At 47.2% G+C, this 20254-nt stretch overlaps 2 protein-coding genes across 8 annotated transcripts in view; one reads left to right on the forward strand and one right to left on the reverse strand.

Annotated features, from left to right (window-relative positions):
- The window catches only part of MIA3 (MIA SH3 domain ER export factor 3), a 34113-nt gene extending 14461 nt beyond the window's left edge, over positions 1–19652 (reverse strand). For 4 of the 7 annotated variants that reach the window (XM_087828901.1, XM_087828903.1, XM_087828905.1 and 1 more), the window contains exons 1-6: positions 19520–19652; positions 16601–16734; positions 13334–13420; positions 7936–10756; positions 6173–6334; positions 4817–4962 (exon numbers count right to left, since the gene is read on the reverse strand). In XM_087828901.1, the coding sequence (XP_087685027.1) occupies positions 4817–4962; positions 6173–6334; positions 7936–10756; positions 13334–13420; positions 16601–16734; positions 19520–19652 (3483 nt within the window). Of the gene's footprint in view, positions 1–854; positions 998–4816; positions 4963–6172; positions 6335–7935; positions 10757–13333; positions 13421–16600; positions 16735–19519 lie in introns of those variants that run through there. The other 3 variants (XM_087828902.1, XM_087828907.1, XM_087828906.1) reach the window with 1 other exon arrangement.
- TAF1A (TATA-box binding protein associated factor, RNA polymerase I subunit A) overlaps positions 3357–20254 on the forward strand; it is a 34677-nt gene continuing 17779 nt past the window's right edge. The window contains exons 1-3 of the mRNA XM_016221224.2: positions 3357–3596; positions 16473–16579; positions 17857–18971. The gene's annotated coding sequence lies outside the window, so the exon portion shown is untranslated. The remainder of the gene's footprint in view (positions 3597–16472; positions 16580–17856; positions 18972–20254) is intronic.

Genomic DNA, 20254 nt, shown 5'->3' on the forward strand with positions numbered 1-20254 from the left:
TTCCGCTGCTTCTCTAAAGATCAGATACTGGCAGCCTCACATTTCTTGTTTGCATTGAAATGTTTTTCAAACGTTATGACTCCAAATGTCTTTCAGCTGTGCATCTATTTCCAGTGTGCAATACCACACGCCATGGCTTGAATCCCTCTGGATCACACACTCCTAAGTTGATTTTTATGACTTAAAAGGCCACAGAAAGCAAAAAAAACCCTGAAATACTACAGAAGTCACCAACTTCTACGGCTGCAAATAAAACCAAAGGCGGTAATAAAATAACACAAATAATGCGCTTTCTCCTCTAAGACCGTACATCTTAATTCTATTCCCCTCTTCCATAAAAAGACAGGAGGTTCAGACAGCTGTTAGCTGGTCTCGACTTCTCTGAACTTAGCTGCCCCCTATCGAACTCCATGCCTTCCTGTTGAAACGCTTCCTCGGAGCATTTCCACCAGCCCCGTGCCTGCTCCTACCTACACCCGGGCGCTGCCCTCGCCAGGCCCACGGGTAACTGTCAGAACGGCCCCGCCCCGCAGCAGCGCCCGGGTCACCGGAGGAGGGAGGGCCGCGGGGGCGTGACGGTCGCAGCTGGGGTAATGGTCGCAAGCGGAAAGCGACGCTGCCGGTGCTCAATCAAAAAGGGCTCCATCGAGAAGTGAGGCCGGGACGACACCTCCTCACACCCGCCCCCCGGCCTCCTAGAGCAGCCCCGCGGCGCCCCGCCTGCCTCGGCCCCACGCACTCCGTCTCCCCCGCGCCCCGCCAGTCGCCGCTCGGGGCGCCCGCTCCAGTCAGAGCTCGTCCGCCCGCCCGCCCGCCTGCCGCGGCTGGGGTCCCTCCCGGGAACGGGGCGTCACCTCCAGGAGCCTGGCTAGGAGGGCTGCGTAGAGCACCGACAGCGGTTCCAGCAGCTCCGAGGGCCCCGGGGAAGCGGGGACGGAGGGCACCGTGGCAGGTACCGAGTCCATGGCGTGCGGCCGGACGAGCGGAGGCGACGCTTCCCCCAGTGACAGCGCTGGACGCCCCCCCCCCGTCTCCCGTCACCGTTTCCTCCTACGCTGCGGAAAAGGACCCGAGACGTCTCGGGCGGACGCCGCGAATGAACTTCGCCTTCCCCCGCCGCCGGCACTGACACTGACACTTCCCGGCCCGCACCTTCCGTAAACACGTCATCAGAGCCTGCCCCGGGGCGGGCGGACGTCAACGTGCGTAAGGAGGCCCGGCCCGCGGTGGGCGGGGCCACGGCGGGAGGAACCAATGGCCGGGCGCGGCGGGGGGGGGGGAGCGGCGCGAACAGACCTGCGCGGAAGGAACCAAGGCCGGGGCTGCGCGGGGAGGAAGGAGGCGCACCTGCCTCGGCGACCGGGAGTGACGGCGCGACGAGGAGGAGGCCCCAGAGCGAGGCGGCGGGGGATGCGCGGCCTCGAGCCGGACCCCGCGACACGGGACACCAGACCCGTGTCGTCGCTCCCGCTCCCGCCCCCGCCGCCGGGCCACAGCTCCGACTGGGCGGCTCCCCCCGGGCGAGGCCTCCCTTCCACACGCCTCGGGGCCCGGCCGGCTCCGGGCGCCCTCCCTGAGCCCCACCGGCTCCCACCGGCTCCCCTTCCTGCGGACGCCCCTCAGACAGCCGCATTCTACGGACTCCTGTCATCGCGCCCATGCCGGTGGGCTCAGCTCGGGGTCCCACACTGGGTGGTGACGGGACTTACGGAGAGAGACAAGGATTTATGAGGAAACCGGGGACGTGAGCCCGGAGGAAAACCACGTTGGGCATATCCTGAGAGGTATGTCTCTGGGTTGGATATAAAGCCAGTTCGGAAGGGCAAGCAGGGAAATCCCGAAAAAGGAGAGGCCCGGAGGGGGTGGGACTCGAGGTGAAGGCGGCTCTGTGACTAGAAGCGCGGTCCCGGCCCCAAAATGCGACCCGCAGCGCTGGGAGCTCGGGATGCAAGTCAAGTCAGTTGGGGAAAATGACTTCCTAATACGTGGTGCTGGCACAACCAAATAAACCACATAGAAAATGATAAAACGGTCTTTTTCCCACTCTTCGTAAGGAGAAATTCTAAATGGATCGGAAACCTGAATGTAAAAATAAGACGTACTGGGGAAAATAGGGGTGAATTTCTCGATGCAGAATGGGGGGGGGGGGGGGGAGGCAAAACCTTCCCAATTACGTCTTAAAAATCCAAGGGAAAAGATTTGTAAAACATGGTTCCTTAAAAGTAAAAAACCTGTCGAGCCCCTGCACACACACACATGAAAATGCAAAATAAGCTAAGTTTGACCGTGACCACCTGAGAAAAAAAATACTTGTAACATATATAAGACAGAGGGTTCATATTCCTCAAGCATAAAGAAACCTCACAAATAAATAGAGAAGAAAACGGCCGGCAAACCCATAGACAAATGGGCCGAAAAATGAGCAGCTAGTCCTCGGGAAAAGAAACAGGAACAGCTGAGAAGCATATGGAAACGCGTTCCACCTCGCTCATAGTAAACCTACACTGAGAAGCCATTTCTCACGTACACTGGCGAGATCTAAACACTTGACAACATACCCTGTTGGTGAGACAATGGTGGGCAAGCAGGCGTCCTCATACATTGCTGTCTGTCATATCAAATGAAACGACCCCTGTGAATGGGAATTTGGCAGCATCTCCCAAAACGACCTGTGTATTTACCTACCGATACAACATTCCCACTTCTAAAGCTCCATCTCAAAGACAAAGGCGATGTAACAACAAATGTTGAAAAAGCACACACATGCTTTGGAAGACAGGTTGCTCACACTAGGAGCACCTGGTGCCCCGACTTTGTAACTACTTGTCAGGGCTGTAGGACAGGAAATTACTGCAACTCGCCAGCAGTCGGGCTTGCTGCCCTTTACGGTCTCGTCTGACCACGAGCTTTCATTAACTGTTGATCTCGGAGGCTGGCATCCGAGGTCATTTTCCCAATCAAGTCAGCAGGCACCCCTTTATTCCCCAGCCCCGTCAAATAATTATCTATGCTTACCTGGCACATCACAAAACCTGTTTCATGTATTTTCCATTTTCCCAATTTTCCTACATACTTGATATGGCCTTAAGCCTTTCAGAAATCAGAATTATGCTTCATACCTCCTGGAATCTTTTATTCCTGGCACAATATTTGGTACATATTGGGGCCATCAAAATGCTTTGACAGTACCTTTCAAGTCAATGTTACTTTATAACCCTGCACCCTTTTCTCTTGCCATTCATGTCTGTGTCTTCTCCCACCTTCCCCCAAGCACAGACTGTATCGTATGTCACACTTGTGTCCCCCAGCCCTGGATTAGAACAGGGCTCTGTTGAGTATCTATAAATAAGTGAATAAAGATTCCCTCCCACATCTGGAGGCTGTTAAGGTTTGGAAGTGACAATGATACATTCTGATCATCAAATCTGAACTCTGAGACTCCCTTAATCACTGAAAATTTTGTTATTCTACCTCACAGGTCACATGCACCTTCACCCAGATTGCTGCACCACAATGACCATGGGAAAAACTGAAAGCCAGTTTGGTTTTTCCCTCCATCCTTCCCATCTTGGTGGCCTTTCTCCTGAATTCCTCAGGTATTCAATGTCTTTATACTGCCCTCTGACCATCCAAATGAGAAGCAGGTAGGAGATGATGCCTAGAAAATGCCAGGAACTTCACCAGATACTTTATATTATTAACTCATGTAATTATTAAAAAACTGGAGTAGGTATGATCATTTTAAACATGAGGAAGCTGATTTTCAAAGTTTAGTAATTTGTTCATGCTTCTAAATGATGTACCTGGGATTTGAAACCAGATTGTCCTGGCTCAAAAACCATGCATTTTACCAAACAAAAAAAACCCCTCTTTCCTACACAAGTCTTGAAATAACAGAACCTAGAGGAAAAATATTTTTGTTGGAGAAGATACTTTCTCTATAGTTCCATGTAACTTACCAAGAAAAACCACCCAATTTCAACAAACACCACAAGGGGGAGCTAAGACCTAAAAATCGTAGGTAAACTAGACAGATTGAATGTCTCATTTGGATCATGACTTCCTGTAGAAAGGTAAATCTGAATAAATATTCTACCTGAAGTGATTCTTTCTAAGAAACAAATCTGAGCATACCCCTTTCCTGCTAAAAACTTCAAAGGATCCCCATCCCTAACAGTCTAACCCACCATGATATACAAATTCCTTTAGCCCATCTCCCTCCTACTCTGCACTTGAACGACACCAACAAAGCTTCCCTGGCTCCCTGAAATAACCTTTTCTTTATGCCTCCATCTCCTTAAACATGTTATTTCTTCTGACTGCATAACACCCTCCCCCCAGCCTTTCTGTTCAACAACACACTACACATCAAACTCCCATTGGTACTTCAACTCTGCCCAAAACATCTCTCAGCCCATCTTTCTGACCTTCTCTGACCCTCCTCCCACCACAATGAATGAATTTATTCAACACAGTATTTTACCAGCTGATACATACTCCTCTTTCTGCCTGTGTGACATAGTGTGTTCAAGTGCATGTCTTCATCTCCTTGCTGGACTGCAAGGCCCTGGAGGGGAAGGACCATGTTTTACAGCTGTGTAGATGCCCAGCTCTGGCACACAGCAGATCCAACGCAAGTGCCACACTGAACTAAGACCCATCAATGCCAGGTACCTGTGGCTTGTTTCAGAAGCCATCTTCAAAGAATCAGGAGTAATATCCATAAAGACATTTTTAAGTTTTTCACCTCATGCTCAAAATCAACTTAACTGTAATAATCAACATTCTATTGGAAGAAACTGTATGTCAAACTTACCGTCTTAGTTAAATAAAACATGAACGAGTATATCAAGAGAACTGCATTTTCCAAAGGCGTAACACTGGCTGGCTCTTCCGCATGTACTTCTAGCTGCTTTTTTCCATCAACAGCACTGTCAGGAGTGCTTTCTGTTACAAATATCCCTAAAATTGAAGGAAGGGAAGGAATATTTTATTTTAGGCTTTAGAATAAGAATTGTTTCTCTTCTCTTAAAATGACTGCCCACTAAATAGTAGGCCCTGTGCCTGCATCCATGGCTCTCTTAAAGACAATTATATAGAGGAAAAAAATTGCAGAATTCCCATTAGAGTCATCATACCCTTCAATTATAAATGAACGTATCTCCAACACACTCTCCCCCTCTTCCAATTAGCTGCATTCCTCTCCCCGCTGTGACTTCTCCTATACGTTGCAGGGGGTTAGAGACCAGCCTAGGGCTGCCAGGCCTTGCGGTATCACAGGGGAAAGCTATACCTAGGCTTCTAAACCATAACCTTTTAAACACAAAAACAGTAATGATGTCCTGTCACCATTATGATAGACAAAATAACACAATCAGCTGTTCTTCTGATTTCCTGGTAAAATGAGTGAGCTATACAAAAGTTAGAAAGCTGTTGACACCATTATTGGGGTTGCATTTTTAAAAATTTCGTTTTAAAACAATTTTGTCAATTCAAACAAAATGAGTTGCTCTCCTGCTAGATGTTCACTGTGCTCTGAGATTCAGTTACTATTCACAAGTGTCTGTCTACATTGCACTGCCCCTTACGGCAACGTTCTGTTTTGTTTCCTATACTCTTCCAGTATAATGATACCTGGATATAAATATCCCTTCCCTGTTTATAAAAAAGTTTTTTACCATGTCCAGGTAGCATATTAACAAAAGAACTGAGCTACACTGTGTTCTGCTTTGGGGGAGGCTAGGTGGGGGAGGGGACACTGAATTTGTGAGTTTGGGAGCAGTGGTTCTTAAACTTTCACTCTCAACCAATCATGATTTCCTGGAGGGCTTGTTAAACTCAGATTGCTGTTCTCCACCCTCAGAGTTTCTGATGCAGCTGGCCTAGTTGAAAACTGTTTTAGAGCATAAGGCTTTAAAAGTACATTTTAGTTCAAATTTGCATAAGCTAATGCTAGTGGTCATTGGTGTGTGGGTTAGTTACAGTCTTTGGCCTGTGTCCTATGATTGATCTCCACGTCTTAACTCCTGCTTGTCTCTGTTAGTTCTAGGATTTCTTATTTTCAAAATTTGTTGTACGTGTATTATACTCCCCTCTATTTCCTGTCTGTAGCAAATCTCCTAGAAGGTCTTCTTTACAACATGCCTCCACTTTGTAGGGCTGCCAGCTTTACCTGGGTGTGCATCTTTCTCAGTATCCGGCTTTTGTGACTCTTCTGAGACACCCGTGTTACCAGTCATGGGTTGATCCACGTGGCTGGGCTCCTCAGGAACCTGCATTCTAAGATCTTCTGTGTTCTCTTGTGGAAAATCATCCTCCAGCAGTGGCTGTATCTCTGCAGGAAAGAAGAATGCATTTCGCTGGCAAAGCTCGCTGACTCCCCATTAAACTCCTCCCACTGAGCAGCATCCCCACCTGCAGCTCCAGGGCACCTCCCCACTGCCCTCTGCCAGCTGGCAGCTCCTGGAGGGCAAGTGCACAGGGAAATAAGAGTTCCCAATGCTTTTATCTCACTTCAGATATGGCTAACCTACATCATAAAAATCACAAAGAAACCCTTCTTCCAAAGTGTTTCATAAATAAATGTATTTCCAGTAAGGACCTCAAAAACCTAACTTCCTTTGGCCCACACAGATAAATGTGCAAGGGAATCCCAGTCAAGAGCAAAACTAGGAAATGTCTCTTCTACACAGAAATGACATGAACTTTTTCATACATGAGCATGTCTGTCTCAGCAGCACAAAGAAGGCATCACATACAAAGGCAGCTCGCTTTCAAATACTTTCAAAGCACCTCTAATAGCAAAAAAAGAACACACTTCCGTCCCTAAGAGGCTCAGGGCATAGCCCAATGTGACCCACAGTAGAGATGAGTTTCATTCAAACCTCGTAATTTACCCTGAAAATTCAAATTTTACATTCTAATCCATGTATCTCTGCTTTCATGAAATGCAAAGATGGTCCCTGGCCCAGATGCTCAGGAAAATTGGCACTCTGGGGAGCCATATTTATCCTGTGCCTTCATGTCTACCTGATGTTCCTCCAAATACCCTCAGTTTAAAAAGCATGTGGACAGAAGAGAGCAGGGAACTCATTTTGTTAGGACATTTGCTCATGGTCAGTTCAACCACTATTTACTGATTGGCTTCCATGTGTCAGGCACCGAGTTAGAATTCTCTGCATCCTGGTTCAATGCTTTACCAATCGGAATGCAAGCACCCCAGGGCCCAGCAGAACTGAACTGACCTAGGTGAATGCTCCAAGGAGGCAGAAAGAACCTGACATCCACACAGTATGGAAGCTGGGAGAATGAAGAACCTCAGACAAGGCATCGGTTGAATGTTAGGCCAATCTTTGCTCCGACAACAGTTATTTTATGATTAAGAAACTGTGTTCGTGCCCAGCCGGCGTGGCTCAGCGGTTGAACATCAACCTAGGATCCAGGAGATCCCGGTTCAATTCCTGGTCAGGGCACATGCCCAGTTGCGGGCTCAATCCCCAGTGGAGAGCATGCAGGAAGCAGCCGATCAGTGACTCTCATCACTGATGTTTCTCTCTCTCTCCCTCCCTTCCTCTCTCTGAAATCAATAAAGATTTTTTTTTTTTTTAAAGTGTTCGCAAAAGCGCTTTTTGTAATTTTACATGAAACTTGTACTTTTTGTTAACAGGTCTATTTTGTGCATCTTTTTCTCGTTTGTCTTTTCATAAAGTTCCCTTTTTAAAATGCTGCCATTCTCAACTGTTCTAAGGAGAAAACAGGGTAAGAAATCCTTATCCGTGCCTGAAAGAAGGTAGGAAGGGACATGTGGACATCACTGTGCTGCCTCTTGCCTCTAGACACACTGTAAACTGTGGACAGCGCTTGACAAATAAGGTATAAGGCAGCCCTCCTGCTGGCCCCACCCACGTTTCTCAAGGCCACTGGCAGGTACTTTACCTTCCGCTGGGCCCCCCCAGCCATCCTCAGGAAGCTGTGTCGCTGCCGGTGGCCCAGTCTCCTCCCCTGTGGAGTATGTGTACCGGACAAAATAGATCAGGTCTTGAACATCTTCCAGTACTGCAGCCTCTTCCAATATGTTTTTTTCCTTCATCCCCAAATCCCTGTGTTCGGTTGCACGAGTATCTAGCATCTTCTCTGCGACGCTCAAAATCTGTGCCTCAGACACACGGAAGACCTTGTCCAGGACTTTCTCCACGTTATAGGGCAGGCTCTCCTGCTGGGCTGACTTCAGCTTTTGTGACATGTCCTGGAACATGGCTTCCAGCTCGTAGACATCAAAGTACTTCTGGAACCGCTGCCAAGACTGCTGTTCTTTAAAGAAGCTGCTTATTATGGGCAGGTCCTCCCTGGGGGCACTGAGCCCTGGCTTTGCAGTCATATACACAGACCAGTGGAGCAGATCACCTGCATGTTCCTCGGAAGCAGCCCCGGGGCTCTGTGTGTCCATGAACTTCTCTTTGCCCTCCTGGTCTGCTTCTGAGAGCTCTACTCCAGGCTCCTCCACGAGCCCTGAGGCCTTCAGGTGCTCCTCAGCATTGTCTTCTTTAAGATGGCCAGGATCTTTACTCTGAAATACTTCACCCAGCTCTGGAGCCTGATCTTTTCCCTTGTCAGGAACGTCACTTCCTTCAGATGGTCTCTGTGCTTTGTCCTGTGCAGGAGGGCTGTCTTCTTTCTCTACCACCAGAACCCCAGGTTCCTTGCCTAGCGAGCCCACCCCGTTGCCCTCAGTTTCATTTTTCCTTTCGGTTTCCAAAACATTACTAGTTTTTTCTTTGTCTTCTTCAGTTTCTACATTGGCACTCAAGAGGCCTAAAAGTCCTCTTCCAGGGACTTGTGGATTAGCACCTATCTGCCTGTCCTGCATCTCAGGGCTTTTTTCTTTAGACTGTTTTGCACTTAGAGCATTTTCATCAGCCAGCAGTTCTTCGGAGGTGGAATTGCCATCCTCTGCCTCTGCTTTCTCAGTCTGGAAACCCGGCACCTCTGCACCATCAGTTTGGCCTGCTGTTTCTGCTTCCGGAGTGCCCAGCTGTGGGTGAAAAAAACCCTCATCTACAGTGTCCCCTGTGACCTCTTCCTCAGGCAGCCTTGTCTTTTCCTTCACTTGCTGATTAACTGCAGCAGCCACATTTCTTTCTTGCTGTCCGGACACATTTCTTCCCAGAACGGGACCCTCATCTTCCAGCTCTGTTGACAAACCCATTTCATCAGGAGAGGAGAGCCTAGGTTGATTTTGAGTTTGAAGATGCTGTTCCTCCTTAAATTCCTCACTTGGATGCTCCACTGCAAGCGTGTGTTGCTCTGGTTCATTTACTGCAACACCCACTCCGTTCTCCACACCATCTTTGGATGCGTTCTGCTGATTGTCCCTCGAGAGCGGGGTAACACCCCCGGCTTCCTGTTCGATTGTCCCTTCCTTCCCATCATTCCCTGCAGCTCTGTGTTCCCATCCGCCCTCTGAGCCACCTTCCGAAATCTGCCCTCCAGGCTTCTCTTCGGGGACCACTCCTTTTGAGATATGGACAGCTGCTCCTTTTAGATCATTTTCTTTGCTATCAAAGGCTGATCCCGATGTTTCTTTACCCTTTTCAGTAGCTGGCAAAGAGCTGAGGTCACTGCTTGGAGTAGATCCGTACAGAGTCTTGTCTTCTTTCCTTTCACCCTCTACTCCTTTCTCACCCTGCACCAGGTCCCCTTTGGATTCCTCAACTGTCCTCCCTTTTCCGTGAATGTGAAATTCTGTGTCCATTTCTGGGTTTCTGTCACTATTTGTTTTAGGAACTTCTACAGTCAAAGGACCACCTTCCACCTTTTCAGGGTCAGTATCATCTGTTGCTAACCGTGGTTTCCTCCATTTGCCGTCTGGGACTAATCCATCCTCATCTTCCTTTTCTCCCACGGAATCAGGAGTCTCGAAATCCACGCCTGTCTGTCCCTCACCTTCTGTGACAGGATCCTCCCAAGCTGTTAGGACAGTTTTAGCATCCTCTCTGATGCCGAGGGGCTTAGTTCCCTCCAACTCATCTTCCTCACGTGAATCCTGCTCTTTATCTGTTGAATACTTCCCAACTTCAGGGTCCACTGGCATTTTCAAATCCCCTGCATCCGTAAAGGTCAGTAATGGCAGCTCATCAAAGCTTTCTTCACCCTCCTCCTCCCCTCCCTTCCCAACCACATAGTACTCAGCATCTAATTCCTCATCAAAATCATCTTCTAATGAAGTAACGAGTCTGGTCGTCTCATCATCAGACACAAGTGCATCTGCGGTTGAGCCAAATTTGGTTTTCAAGTCCAGGGTCATTTCTTTTTTCAAAAGTTTATAAGCATCAGTCTTCTCCTGTTCGTTTGAGAGCTGAGAGCTATTGCTGGTTTTGTTTTCACTGTCTGGTATGTTTAATTTATCTTGAAGCATTTCTTCAGAAGGTTCAGGTGAAGATCGCTCTCCCTGAGGGTGATTTCTTTGGCTGTGTACATGGAGGGGGTTCTTCTGAGCCTCATGTCTTTCCTTGAGTTCCTTAGTGTTTTCTGAGAAAATGCCTTCTCCTTCCTCCGAGGTGGCTTGCACTGAATCAGGTTCAGGGTCACTTTCTTTAGTTACTTCAGGAGGTTTTTCCACATGCTGAGAAGTTTTTTCTATAGCTTTCTCAGAATCTCTAGTTGCAGAATTGGATAATTCCAAAAATCCTAAAAGTTCTTCTACATTATAGTTATCAAAATCGTCTCTTCCCCCATCAAAGCAAACAAAATCGGTCTCCTGTAAGGGAAAGAAAGACATTAGTGTGCCGCTAGCCACATGTCCACAAGAGCAAACTCTTACCCATGCTAATGACAGGGATAACCTCAAACTCATGCTTGACTCTAGAGGGGCTTTTGTGCCAGCCTCAGGCAATGAGTGTTCTTGGGTAGCCGGGAGATAGGAGGCCGGAACCCCCTTTTCCCTGGCTTTCTGCTTCCCTGAGGACAGACTTCCATCTGCGGAACATTCCTGGCTTCCCTTCATTCTCTCTTTCCCAGGGGAGGAATGATTCATGTGGCTGATGAGTTGCCCTGCACCATCCCTGTTTTCTATTTGGGGTGAGCTGGAAGGAGACACATCCTCTCTCCTCTATGCTGTCAGTTTTACAAGGACAGTTCCCCTGGGGAGAGCCCCCCTTCCCTAGCCCTACCTCTGGCTGTGCTTGTCCGTCTTATTCTAGACTGTAATGTTTGAAAGCCCATTAGATCTGCACACTTCAGCCGTGTTTGCCAAAAAGCTTTATAAATCAATAATGAGGCCATTTTAGTCTCCATCTGCCTGACTCCTGGGTCTCTCAATTTGTTCTGAGCACAAACGGGGGTAAGTGGGGTGTCACTGATTGGGTCTCCCAACTTCCAACATCTGTACCCGATGTTCTGGGAATTCACCACGTTATAATACAAGACCATCCAGCTCCTCTGCCAGCCTGCTTTCTAGGCTGAACTTCTCTGCTGACCCAGCTAGAAACCGTAGAATCCCCTTGCTGTCAGGCTCTAAGTTTGCACAGATTTGGGGCTCATATTTTCCTTGGATTAGAAAAGACAAACCAGCTCAAGAATTATCTTATTGAAATACAGGTGCACAGAAGTAAAAATTTAAAGAAACAAAGACTGGTGTCCAAGGGGCTCCGCTTAATTATTACCACGAGTATAACTTGAAAACAAGATTCAGGCCCAGCCAGTGTGGCAAAGTGGTTGAACATCAACCCATGCACCAAGAGGTCAGGGCACATGCCCGGGGTGCAGGCTCGATCCCCAGCAGGGGACATGCAGGAGGCGGCCAATTGATGTTTCTCTCTCCCTCTCCCTTTTTCTCTAAAAAAAATCAATAAAAACATATCTATATAAAAAGAAAGAAGACAAGATTCAGTAGAGATATACCCTAGCTATACCCGGATCCTTGGTGTCATTAAAATCTGCTTTCAGGACTGTCTGTAAATCTATATTCTTCCTTTCCTCCCTTAAAAACCCCATTGACATGAAAGGGGCCACAGACAGAGGGAAAAGTTAAGTAACCAACAAAGATCATTTTCTTCTCCTAACTAAACTTTCACATTACTCTGGGGAGACCTTACCAGTATGGTATGGATAAATGATTTCCTTTTTTCATCGCATGCATTTCTAAGCCATTTTCTTAACAGTGAGGGGAGCATGCAATGGGAGGTGTGAGGAGAAGGCAGAACCCCAAACAAGTGAAGTCCCTGTGACTAATGGCTGCTGTCTCACACACGTCCTGGAAGTCTCTTCTTTCAGAGTGAGGACAAACAGGCAATAGGGCTGAATTTATGACCCCTGGGATCATCAAGAAATTTTAATAATAGCGATGGCTCTAGAACGTCATCCGTTCTGCCAGTCTCATCTAAGAAATGCCCTAGGACAGCAGCTAGCATGCTCGGCAGAGACTCCAAAGAGCTGCTCAAAGACTTCTGAATGGAAGTGGGCATCAATTATTATAAATTTTAAAACTCCAGGAATAATGAGCTGAACAAGGATTCCAGGACACAAAACCCTTGTCCTGACAAAGCTATTTTAGGTCAGTGCACCCTAGAGGAATGCTTTATAGAATGTGCAGTAGGTACCTTGTAGATTTGAGCCAGGACCTCATCTGAAACTCTCACATTCCCTTTTCCAAGTCTATAATATAACTACAATCCCTTAAATCACTAAGGGGTCAATAATAAGAAAATCCCTGTAAATTTGTGGTTTTGGCCTAGTACGTATATTAGGGTTTCATCAACTTAAACTGATTTCTGTGTACTTAACTGTCTTAACAGCTATTCATTTTGCTTATAAAAAAAATTATTTACCTCAGTTTAACTAAATGCACAGATACTGAATTCTTAACTTTTTTCTCATGTAAAGCAGCAAAGAAAAATCCTGTGTGAGAGTCCACAGCCTGTATAAGACCTGCTTCAATGTATTAGATAACTATCAGATAATGATACAGTCTCTTAGAAATTCTTTTCAAACTTTTCTTTCTTTTCTATTTTTAAAGGTAGTCTGATTCTACATTAAAATCTGATACACAAATGTTAATTTTTTTTTACCAAAACACATTCAAAGACTTTCAAAAAGCCAACAAGTCCTTGAATAACATCTTGTTCAATGTCATTTCATTATCACAGTGATGAGACGCCATAGAAACTTAACTCTTGCTTATGTAAATTAACCTATCATAAAACTGACTTTGTTATATGTCATTTTGCTTAAAGTTAAAGCTATAGACGACATTGAGAATTAATGTAGTTAACAACTGATGAATTTATAAGCCAAGTATAATTGAGAACCAAAAAAAAAAAAAAAATCCCCAACTTACATCTGCTGGAATTTGTAGCTCTTTTTTAGTATATTCATGGACTACCTGGATTAAATCCTTTGGAAAATATCCAAATATACGTCCAACCTATATAAAAGAGTGGGCAGAAGAAAAAAATACCAATCAAGTTCTGTACAAGAAATATGAGAGAAATGTAAATGAGAGGAAATATAGACAGACAGATAGATGTTATTCCAATAAAAATTAACTACATCATAGTCACTAAAATTAGAGAGATCATTATTCCAATAAAAATTAACTACATAATACTGTAAAGCCAACTTTTCTAAAACCACTCAAGTTTTCTTTCAACATTCAGCTTAATGCTAAACACAGGGCACATAAAGTTAGATTTCTGAGGTAGATAAAAGATCTGCGTAAGAGAAGATTGTTGTATATTATATAATTAAAACTATGCAAATCAAAGCTGGTTGGAAACACAATTCCAATAACCTCTCTCAAGAATTTACCTGCACGTCACAGCATTGCTCATAAACCAGAATAAACATCAGCAATGAAAATTAGTAAGTAAAACATATAAAATTTCTGAAATGTATGATCAACACAACAAAGGGCAAACAAATATTTATTGATATTATGGGCTGTACTAGCTTTTTCAAAAACTAGATTTTCAAGTATTTGGGGAGAAAATATAATTCATACTAATCTACACATCAAGCTGGAGTTTTATGCAAAGTAAATCTCTGTAGAAGATGACCCCATTTATCTATGGCACTAACAGCTAAGGTGATACTAAGTGTATCCTCTTGAGAAACATACACTGTCTGTTACTAGCCACAATCTGAAAGAGAGTGGCAGATCTCTTCCCAGTCATCAAAAAAGGAGACTGACAGGCAGATCAAATGCTCGAAAAGAAAAAAAGGCTATCTTATCACTAACTCCTAAAATATCCTCATTATGAGTGCTCCTGTTTATCTGGCAACTCCCTGAGAGCCAGTATTAGTGGTAGAATAGTGCCTTGGAGATTAGATAAGCCAGGGCAATTAAAATCTGCCACATTGGCATTTCAAGTCTGAAACTCTAAGAAACCAAAAAAGACCACAGGATGGAAACTAAGAAATAGAAAGAAGAATCATTTGAAAGCCATGGAGAGAGAGTTTTTAATTTCCTAAAGTATAAGATTCACGAAATGAGAGAGGAGAGAGAGGGAAAATATCCTTTATTTAGAGAGAATCTGGAAAAGGGAAAAAAATCAGAGATCTGTAGAGAAAGGAAATACATTATCTTTGTGTAACCTTTGTCATATAAAACTCCATATTTTAATACTGGGTGGGATCCTACTGTTCCTTATGACCTGACCCTCCCTCAAATGTTGCAGAATCATGGGCCCTCATAACTAGAAGTAATCTTTGTATCTAATTTTGCTTCCATATATCATCCCTGCCAAGAAACTGCTGATTTGATTTGGGGGGGAAAGCAGAATATTGTTTCAAGAGAACAAATTTTGCACAGCAACTATCAAGACAAATGTAAATGCTGCCACCCTGAAAGGAAATATTCGAAAGGAAGCTGGGTTACACGTGGGCCCTTCCATTACAGACCATTTGATTTTACAGGAGCTAAGACAGTACGTACACACACTAACTGCAATGAAAAGCATGGAAAAAAAGTCACATGAGCAGTGCACACATATGCCTTCCAAGCAATGATCAGACAACAAAGATCCCTTCTGGGTGGGTGCTGGGGGCAGTGCTTCCCACAGAAGGCAAGATGCAAGCTGGGCCCCCGAGAGACAGCAGACTTTCTAGGGGTGAATGTTGTGGACAAACATGTGGAGGTAGAAAAATGCAAGTTGAGTTCACTTATCCAAATGCTCAGACCAGATTAAAAATGCAGCGTAGGGACATGGAAAAACTCTCTAAGAAATCCCATGTGGTACAACTTGGAAGAAACAGAATAGATTCTTCTTTGTATCGAGCGAGTCAACTGGGATTCTGCCTAAATGCAAGGGTTGCACCCGACCAGTGGGCCTTTCGAGATTCCTCCCTGGGAATCTGGAACGGCCCCAAATCCATCTGTTTTTCCCTAGGGGGGTTCCTCGCATCTTATTTTCTGTCAGTTGTTTGGTGTTCTATAAACATGAAAGCTTTCACAGTTGGGACTGGGTATTTCTGTAAGGACATCAAGGACTCATTTCTTTCTTTTTCTTTTTTTCTTTTTTAATATATCTTTATTGATTTCAGAGAGAGGGAAGGAGAGGGAGAGAGAGAGATAGAAACATCAACGATGAGAAAGTCATTGATCGAGCCCGCAACCCGGGCATGTGCCCTGACCAGGAATCGAACCCTGATCGCCTGGATCCTAGGTTGATGCTCAACCGCTGAGCCATGCCCGGCTGGGCGGACTCATTTCTTTCAATAAATCCACTGTCCTCACATCAGACTTTTTTAAAAGGAAAGGACAATCACTCATAAGCCTCCCAATCAGCTCTCTCCCAATGAATCTCCTCATTCAAAACATCAAAGCATGATACAGTCATTGATTTCCATGCCTGGTATCAGGGCATCCAGGGAACTGGATGGAGTCAAGCTGCTGGGGGAACCCCTGGGAGCAAGTACCTGAAAAGAGGGAAAAGGGTGACCTAGACAAGAAAAGCACACAGTGAAGATGACGTTTGGCTCTTTTAACAGACTAAGAATGGCATACGTGATTAAGGTGACTTCCCAGAGCTGCCAGGTTTTCACAAATACCAATAATTTAGAAAAAAAGAAATGCACACAAAATCAACTTTCATCGTGAATGCCCGAGACACTATCTTGCTCACAGCTTACAGGAGTAAGTCCCATGCCCATGGATCCTTCCATTTTAAAGCAACAAAGTTAGGAATTTTCCGGTTGCACTGTTTCAACCTCTACTGTGTGTGGAGCACCCATGGCTGAGGAGGCCTAGAATGTGATGCTGAGGAGCAGTAGCTGGAAGCCGCTCAGTTCTATTTCAGAAACCTCTGCTGGGCCCCTCCTCTGTGCCAAGCCTGCTGCCTGCTGGGGACACACAGCAGAGGGCAGGTTAGTGCCATCAAGGACCCCAAGAAAACAGTTATTCAAATCGACAGTGCTAAACAAGCCAGTGCAAAGTCAGAAAGGAAAGTATGTCACTTTCTCTGTCTTTTTCCTGGCAGAATTTGCGTGTGGCTCACCAAGTCTGCAGGTTCTGAGTTGCAGTCCTTTCTTTTTCCTGAATAAATGCTTTTTGGTGATGAAAAAGGAAAAAAGAAAAAAAAAAAAGGTACGTCTAATTTTTACTTACACTTCCAGCCCAAACTTCAGGCGATGTCCCCGCCAGTTTATAGTAGACATAGATATTGTCGCCTTTTTTAAAATTCACAAAACGACAATCCGGACCTGTAAAATCTTCTAGTGCCTCACCCCGGTACATTAACACTGTATATGAAGAGAGAAAAGAAATAACCAGATATCATGATTCAACTTTCATAGTCTATACTGATGTATCAGGAAATAAAAGAACCTACTGTCAACAACTTTCTCCAGTACTATCTGGAATCAATCACTTCCAAGTCACATGCTCAAAGTGTCTCAAATCTTCAGAGCTTTATCACTTTAAATCATGATACCCCTCTCCAAGGAGACAGGGGAGAGGGGAACTCTCACTAGCTTTCTTTGTGGATATTGCTGAGAAACAAAAACCAATGTGTCTACCACCACAAAAGGCTGGTCTCAAATAAAACTCTTGGTTCCCTCTCTAACCTTCTAGCCCTCGATCTTTGCTGTTTCATAATCATAAAAAAAGCTTCATTTTGCAACTGGGTAAATTTAAGTGCAGATGCCAACTAGCTTAAGCATGGACACATGTAGAGGTAATAGGGAACTAGAGAGAGCACCTAGGAACCCCCAGGGGATCAATTAACTTGAACTACCCACTAAAAGGCACTATTTTTAAGTGGCTCTAACTGCTACCACCCAGCAGCAGACACTGTTGGTTTCGGTAAACAGTCAGTCTCATTCCTGACCAAGTTGTTTTATCCTTACAATATCTGGGTAAATGAATGGGAAAGGATATCACACCCTATATGAGGGATCCAACCAATCACAGTACAAGATAATATTTTCTGAGAGTAAATAGTGTTTACTGTAGCCAGTATTAAGGTTTCAAAACAAGGTTAGAATACCCTCATTTACTTAATTCTATAAACAAAATCAAAGTGGACATCACCTGTGGCAGGGACAAGCAAAACTTGTGAAAATTGTTCAGCAGTTACCTTCAGTCTTAAAATGCAGGACTTAAATCACACCTGATCTAGAAACTGGTAGAAGTATTTTTCTTTCTGCTGGCCAAATACACAGTTTCTGATGTAAGATGAAATGGGCAATAAATGCAATTAAATAGCGGGGGGGGGGGGGTGTGAAATGGAAATAACACTTTTCTAAAAGCCAATTAGCAATACATTAAAATGTATCTTTAAATACATATTTGAGGGGCAGACATTTAGATTTGAAGGGGGTTATTTGGATTTTGAAGCTAAAAATCTCATTATTTTAATACAGGTCAGCATCCTAATTCAGATACAACTGGGCCAGAGTAAAGGTGATGGATGATTTAAGATTGGAATTGGAAATAGCAATGTTTCTCTTGTTCCCCTGAGAATAGATCGTGGAGGACTTATGACAGTAAATGAGATGACAACAGAATGCATACTGTAGGACAGCTATCTGAAAAGCACATGCCACACAACACAGCCCCAGACCCTCCTTCAGCTGCTTCCTGCTGGGTTCGGTTTCATCTGTTTGGATACATGCCATGTGACTACTTAAGGGCCTTTTCAACACCATGTTGCCTACTGATGTAACTGGTTTTGAGGAACGCAGGTAGGATAGTGCTGGAAAGCAAAGAAGAGCAAACATTTGCCAAAGCCAGCCCTGCTTGCTGATAACCTCGGTTTCCTCCGAGTAAAATAAAGGAAAAAAATCATGAAGTGGCCCAGCTTTTGTAGTGCTTATTTACATGGGCCCTAGGGTTACCTCCAGGAATGGTGTTGCTGTGCTACAAACTTCAAATTATGAAATTTGTTTTTGAACAACACCAATTTCACTAAAAATAGCTAAGCCGTAGGCAGATGGCCTATTCGGAAAGAACATTTTCTATACCTTTTGGTTACAATTTATGAGCAACCGTTTTGGAAGTGGTTATCAGTAAGTTAAGGTTATTTGAGACCTGCTGGGAGACTGTTAAGAATTATCCTGGTTCAGCAAACACATAGGAAGGGATTCTGAAAACACAAGGGGCTCAGGCTAAAGCCGGTTGGGCTTATAAAACCCTCGGAGTATTTATTACTGTTACTTTCATAACCCTCTTCATCGGAGTCCTGACTGCTTTCCTCATACCCCACCTCCAATCCGAGGCTGGGGAACAATTCCGCTTCCAGCGCAAAGAAGAGGAGGCTGCGGGTCCCAGGTGACCCATGCAGAGCCCGCAACTTTCGCGAGCCAAAGGTTTTGGCCTAGATGGTGCCCTCCCTGCCCGGCCGCTTGCAAGACTTCCAAGCACAGAAACGACAGGGCTGAGGCAGAGCCGGGTGGAGACCTTGGAATACATACACCGCGTGCCTGGACTCTGAGATTGTCCCAAACCTCAACTCCAGCGTCAGCTCGAAAGGCTTAAGGTAAGCGCCCCAAATTCTAGTGAAGCGGGAGGGCGACTGGGCAGCGCCCTTGCCAAGCCCCATCACCAACCTGGAGCAGTGAATCCGCCCACCGAGCCCCGAGCGCTTCTGCCCCCGGACAGCACCGGCCCGGGGCCCCCGCAGCCGGGGCAGGAAAGGGATGGGAGGCGGCGTGGGGAGCCCCGGGCACGCGGCGCGCCGCCCATCTCCCATCGCAGCCGAGCGAACCGGGGTAGCGGACGCCGGGAGCTGCCCCGGGGGAAACGGGGGCCATCTCCTACCCCCAAACCCCCGCCTCGGTCCGCAAAGGAAAAATAAAGCGCCGGCAACAAGTGGGAGGTGCAGACCCCGCGGCCAGGGCCTGCTGGCCCCCGGCGCCCGCAGAGCCGCGGGGCAGCATCGCGGGGACCCGGCGCTCGGTCCCCGACCCCCCTTCCCGGCGCTCCGCCCTCCCGCCGGGGCTGCGACTCCCCAGCGGCGAGCGGCTGCCGGGCTCCCGCCCCCGCCCGCCCGCCCGCCCTGCCGGCCGCCGCGGCCCGGGCACTCACTGCTGCATTCCTCGTCGGCGCACAGCTTGTGCTCGGAGAAGCGCCGGCCCGCGCCGGGCCCCGGCTGGCCCGCTCCCCGCCAGGGCAGCCCGAGCAGGAGCAGCCACAAGGGCAGCCCCGGCGCCGCAGCCATGTTGTGGTGCCGCGGGAGCCGGCGACGCGGAGGAGGAGCCGGGGCTGGCGCCGGAGGGCGGGGCCGGGGGCGGGGCTCGGCCGGCGGGCGGGAGGCTGCGCGCCCGGGGGCGGCGCCGGGGCGGGTTCGAGCGGTTCCCGTCTGACACGTCAGCGCGGGCTCGGGACGGGGGATGGCGGGGTCGGCCCGGGGACCGCGCTCCGCCCTTCGCTCCCCGCCCCGACCTCGGCTCCCCTAACCTCCCTCCATCCTGCAGAGGGAGGGGTGGCGCGAGGCTTCCGCAGCCCCCACTCGTGGTTTGGGACCAGCTCTTCGCAGCTGCGACATCCCACCCACGGTCTGCCCCCGGCCGCCGGCGTCTGGAGGCTCCCCCCGGCACCCCTCTGCCTGGGAAGGGGGCGCGTGAGAGCCTCGGCGCGGCGGCGAGGTCGCCTGAGCGCGGGGCAGATTTGGCCTCTTTGGGGCCCCGGGAGACAGTGGGCGATGGGTCCCCGCGCCGAGAGCTCCAGATCCCGGGCCCCGTGCGTAAAGGAAGAGTGAGTGCGGCAGAGCCGTGTGCGGCCGCCCTACGCCGCCTTTCCACGCGGGCACGCGGGGGGGGG

This window comes from Miniopterus natalensis, chromosome 21 (assembly GCF_054644295.1).
Source record: "Miniopterus natalensis isolate mMinNat1 chromosome 21, mMinNat1.hap1, whole genome shotgun sequence".
Classification (NCBI taxonomy): Eukaryota; Metazoa; Chordata; class Mammalia; order Chiroptera; family Miniopteridae; genus Miniopterus; species Miniopterus natalensis.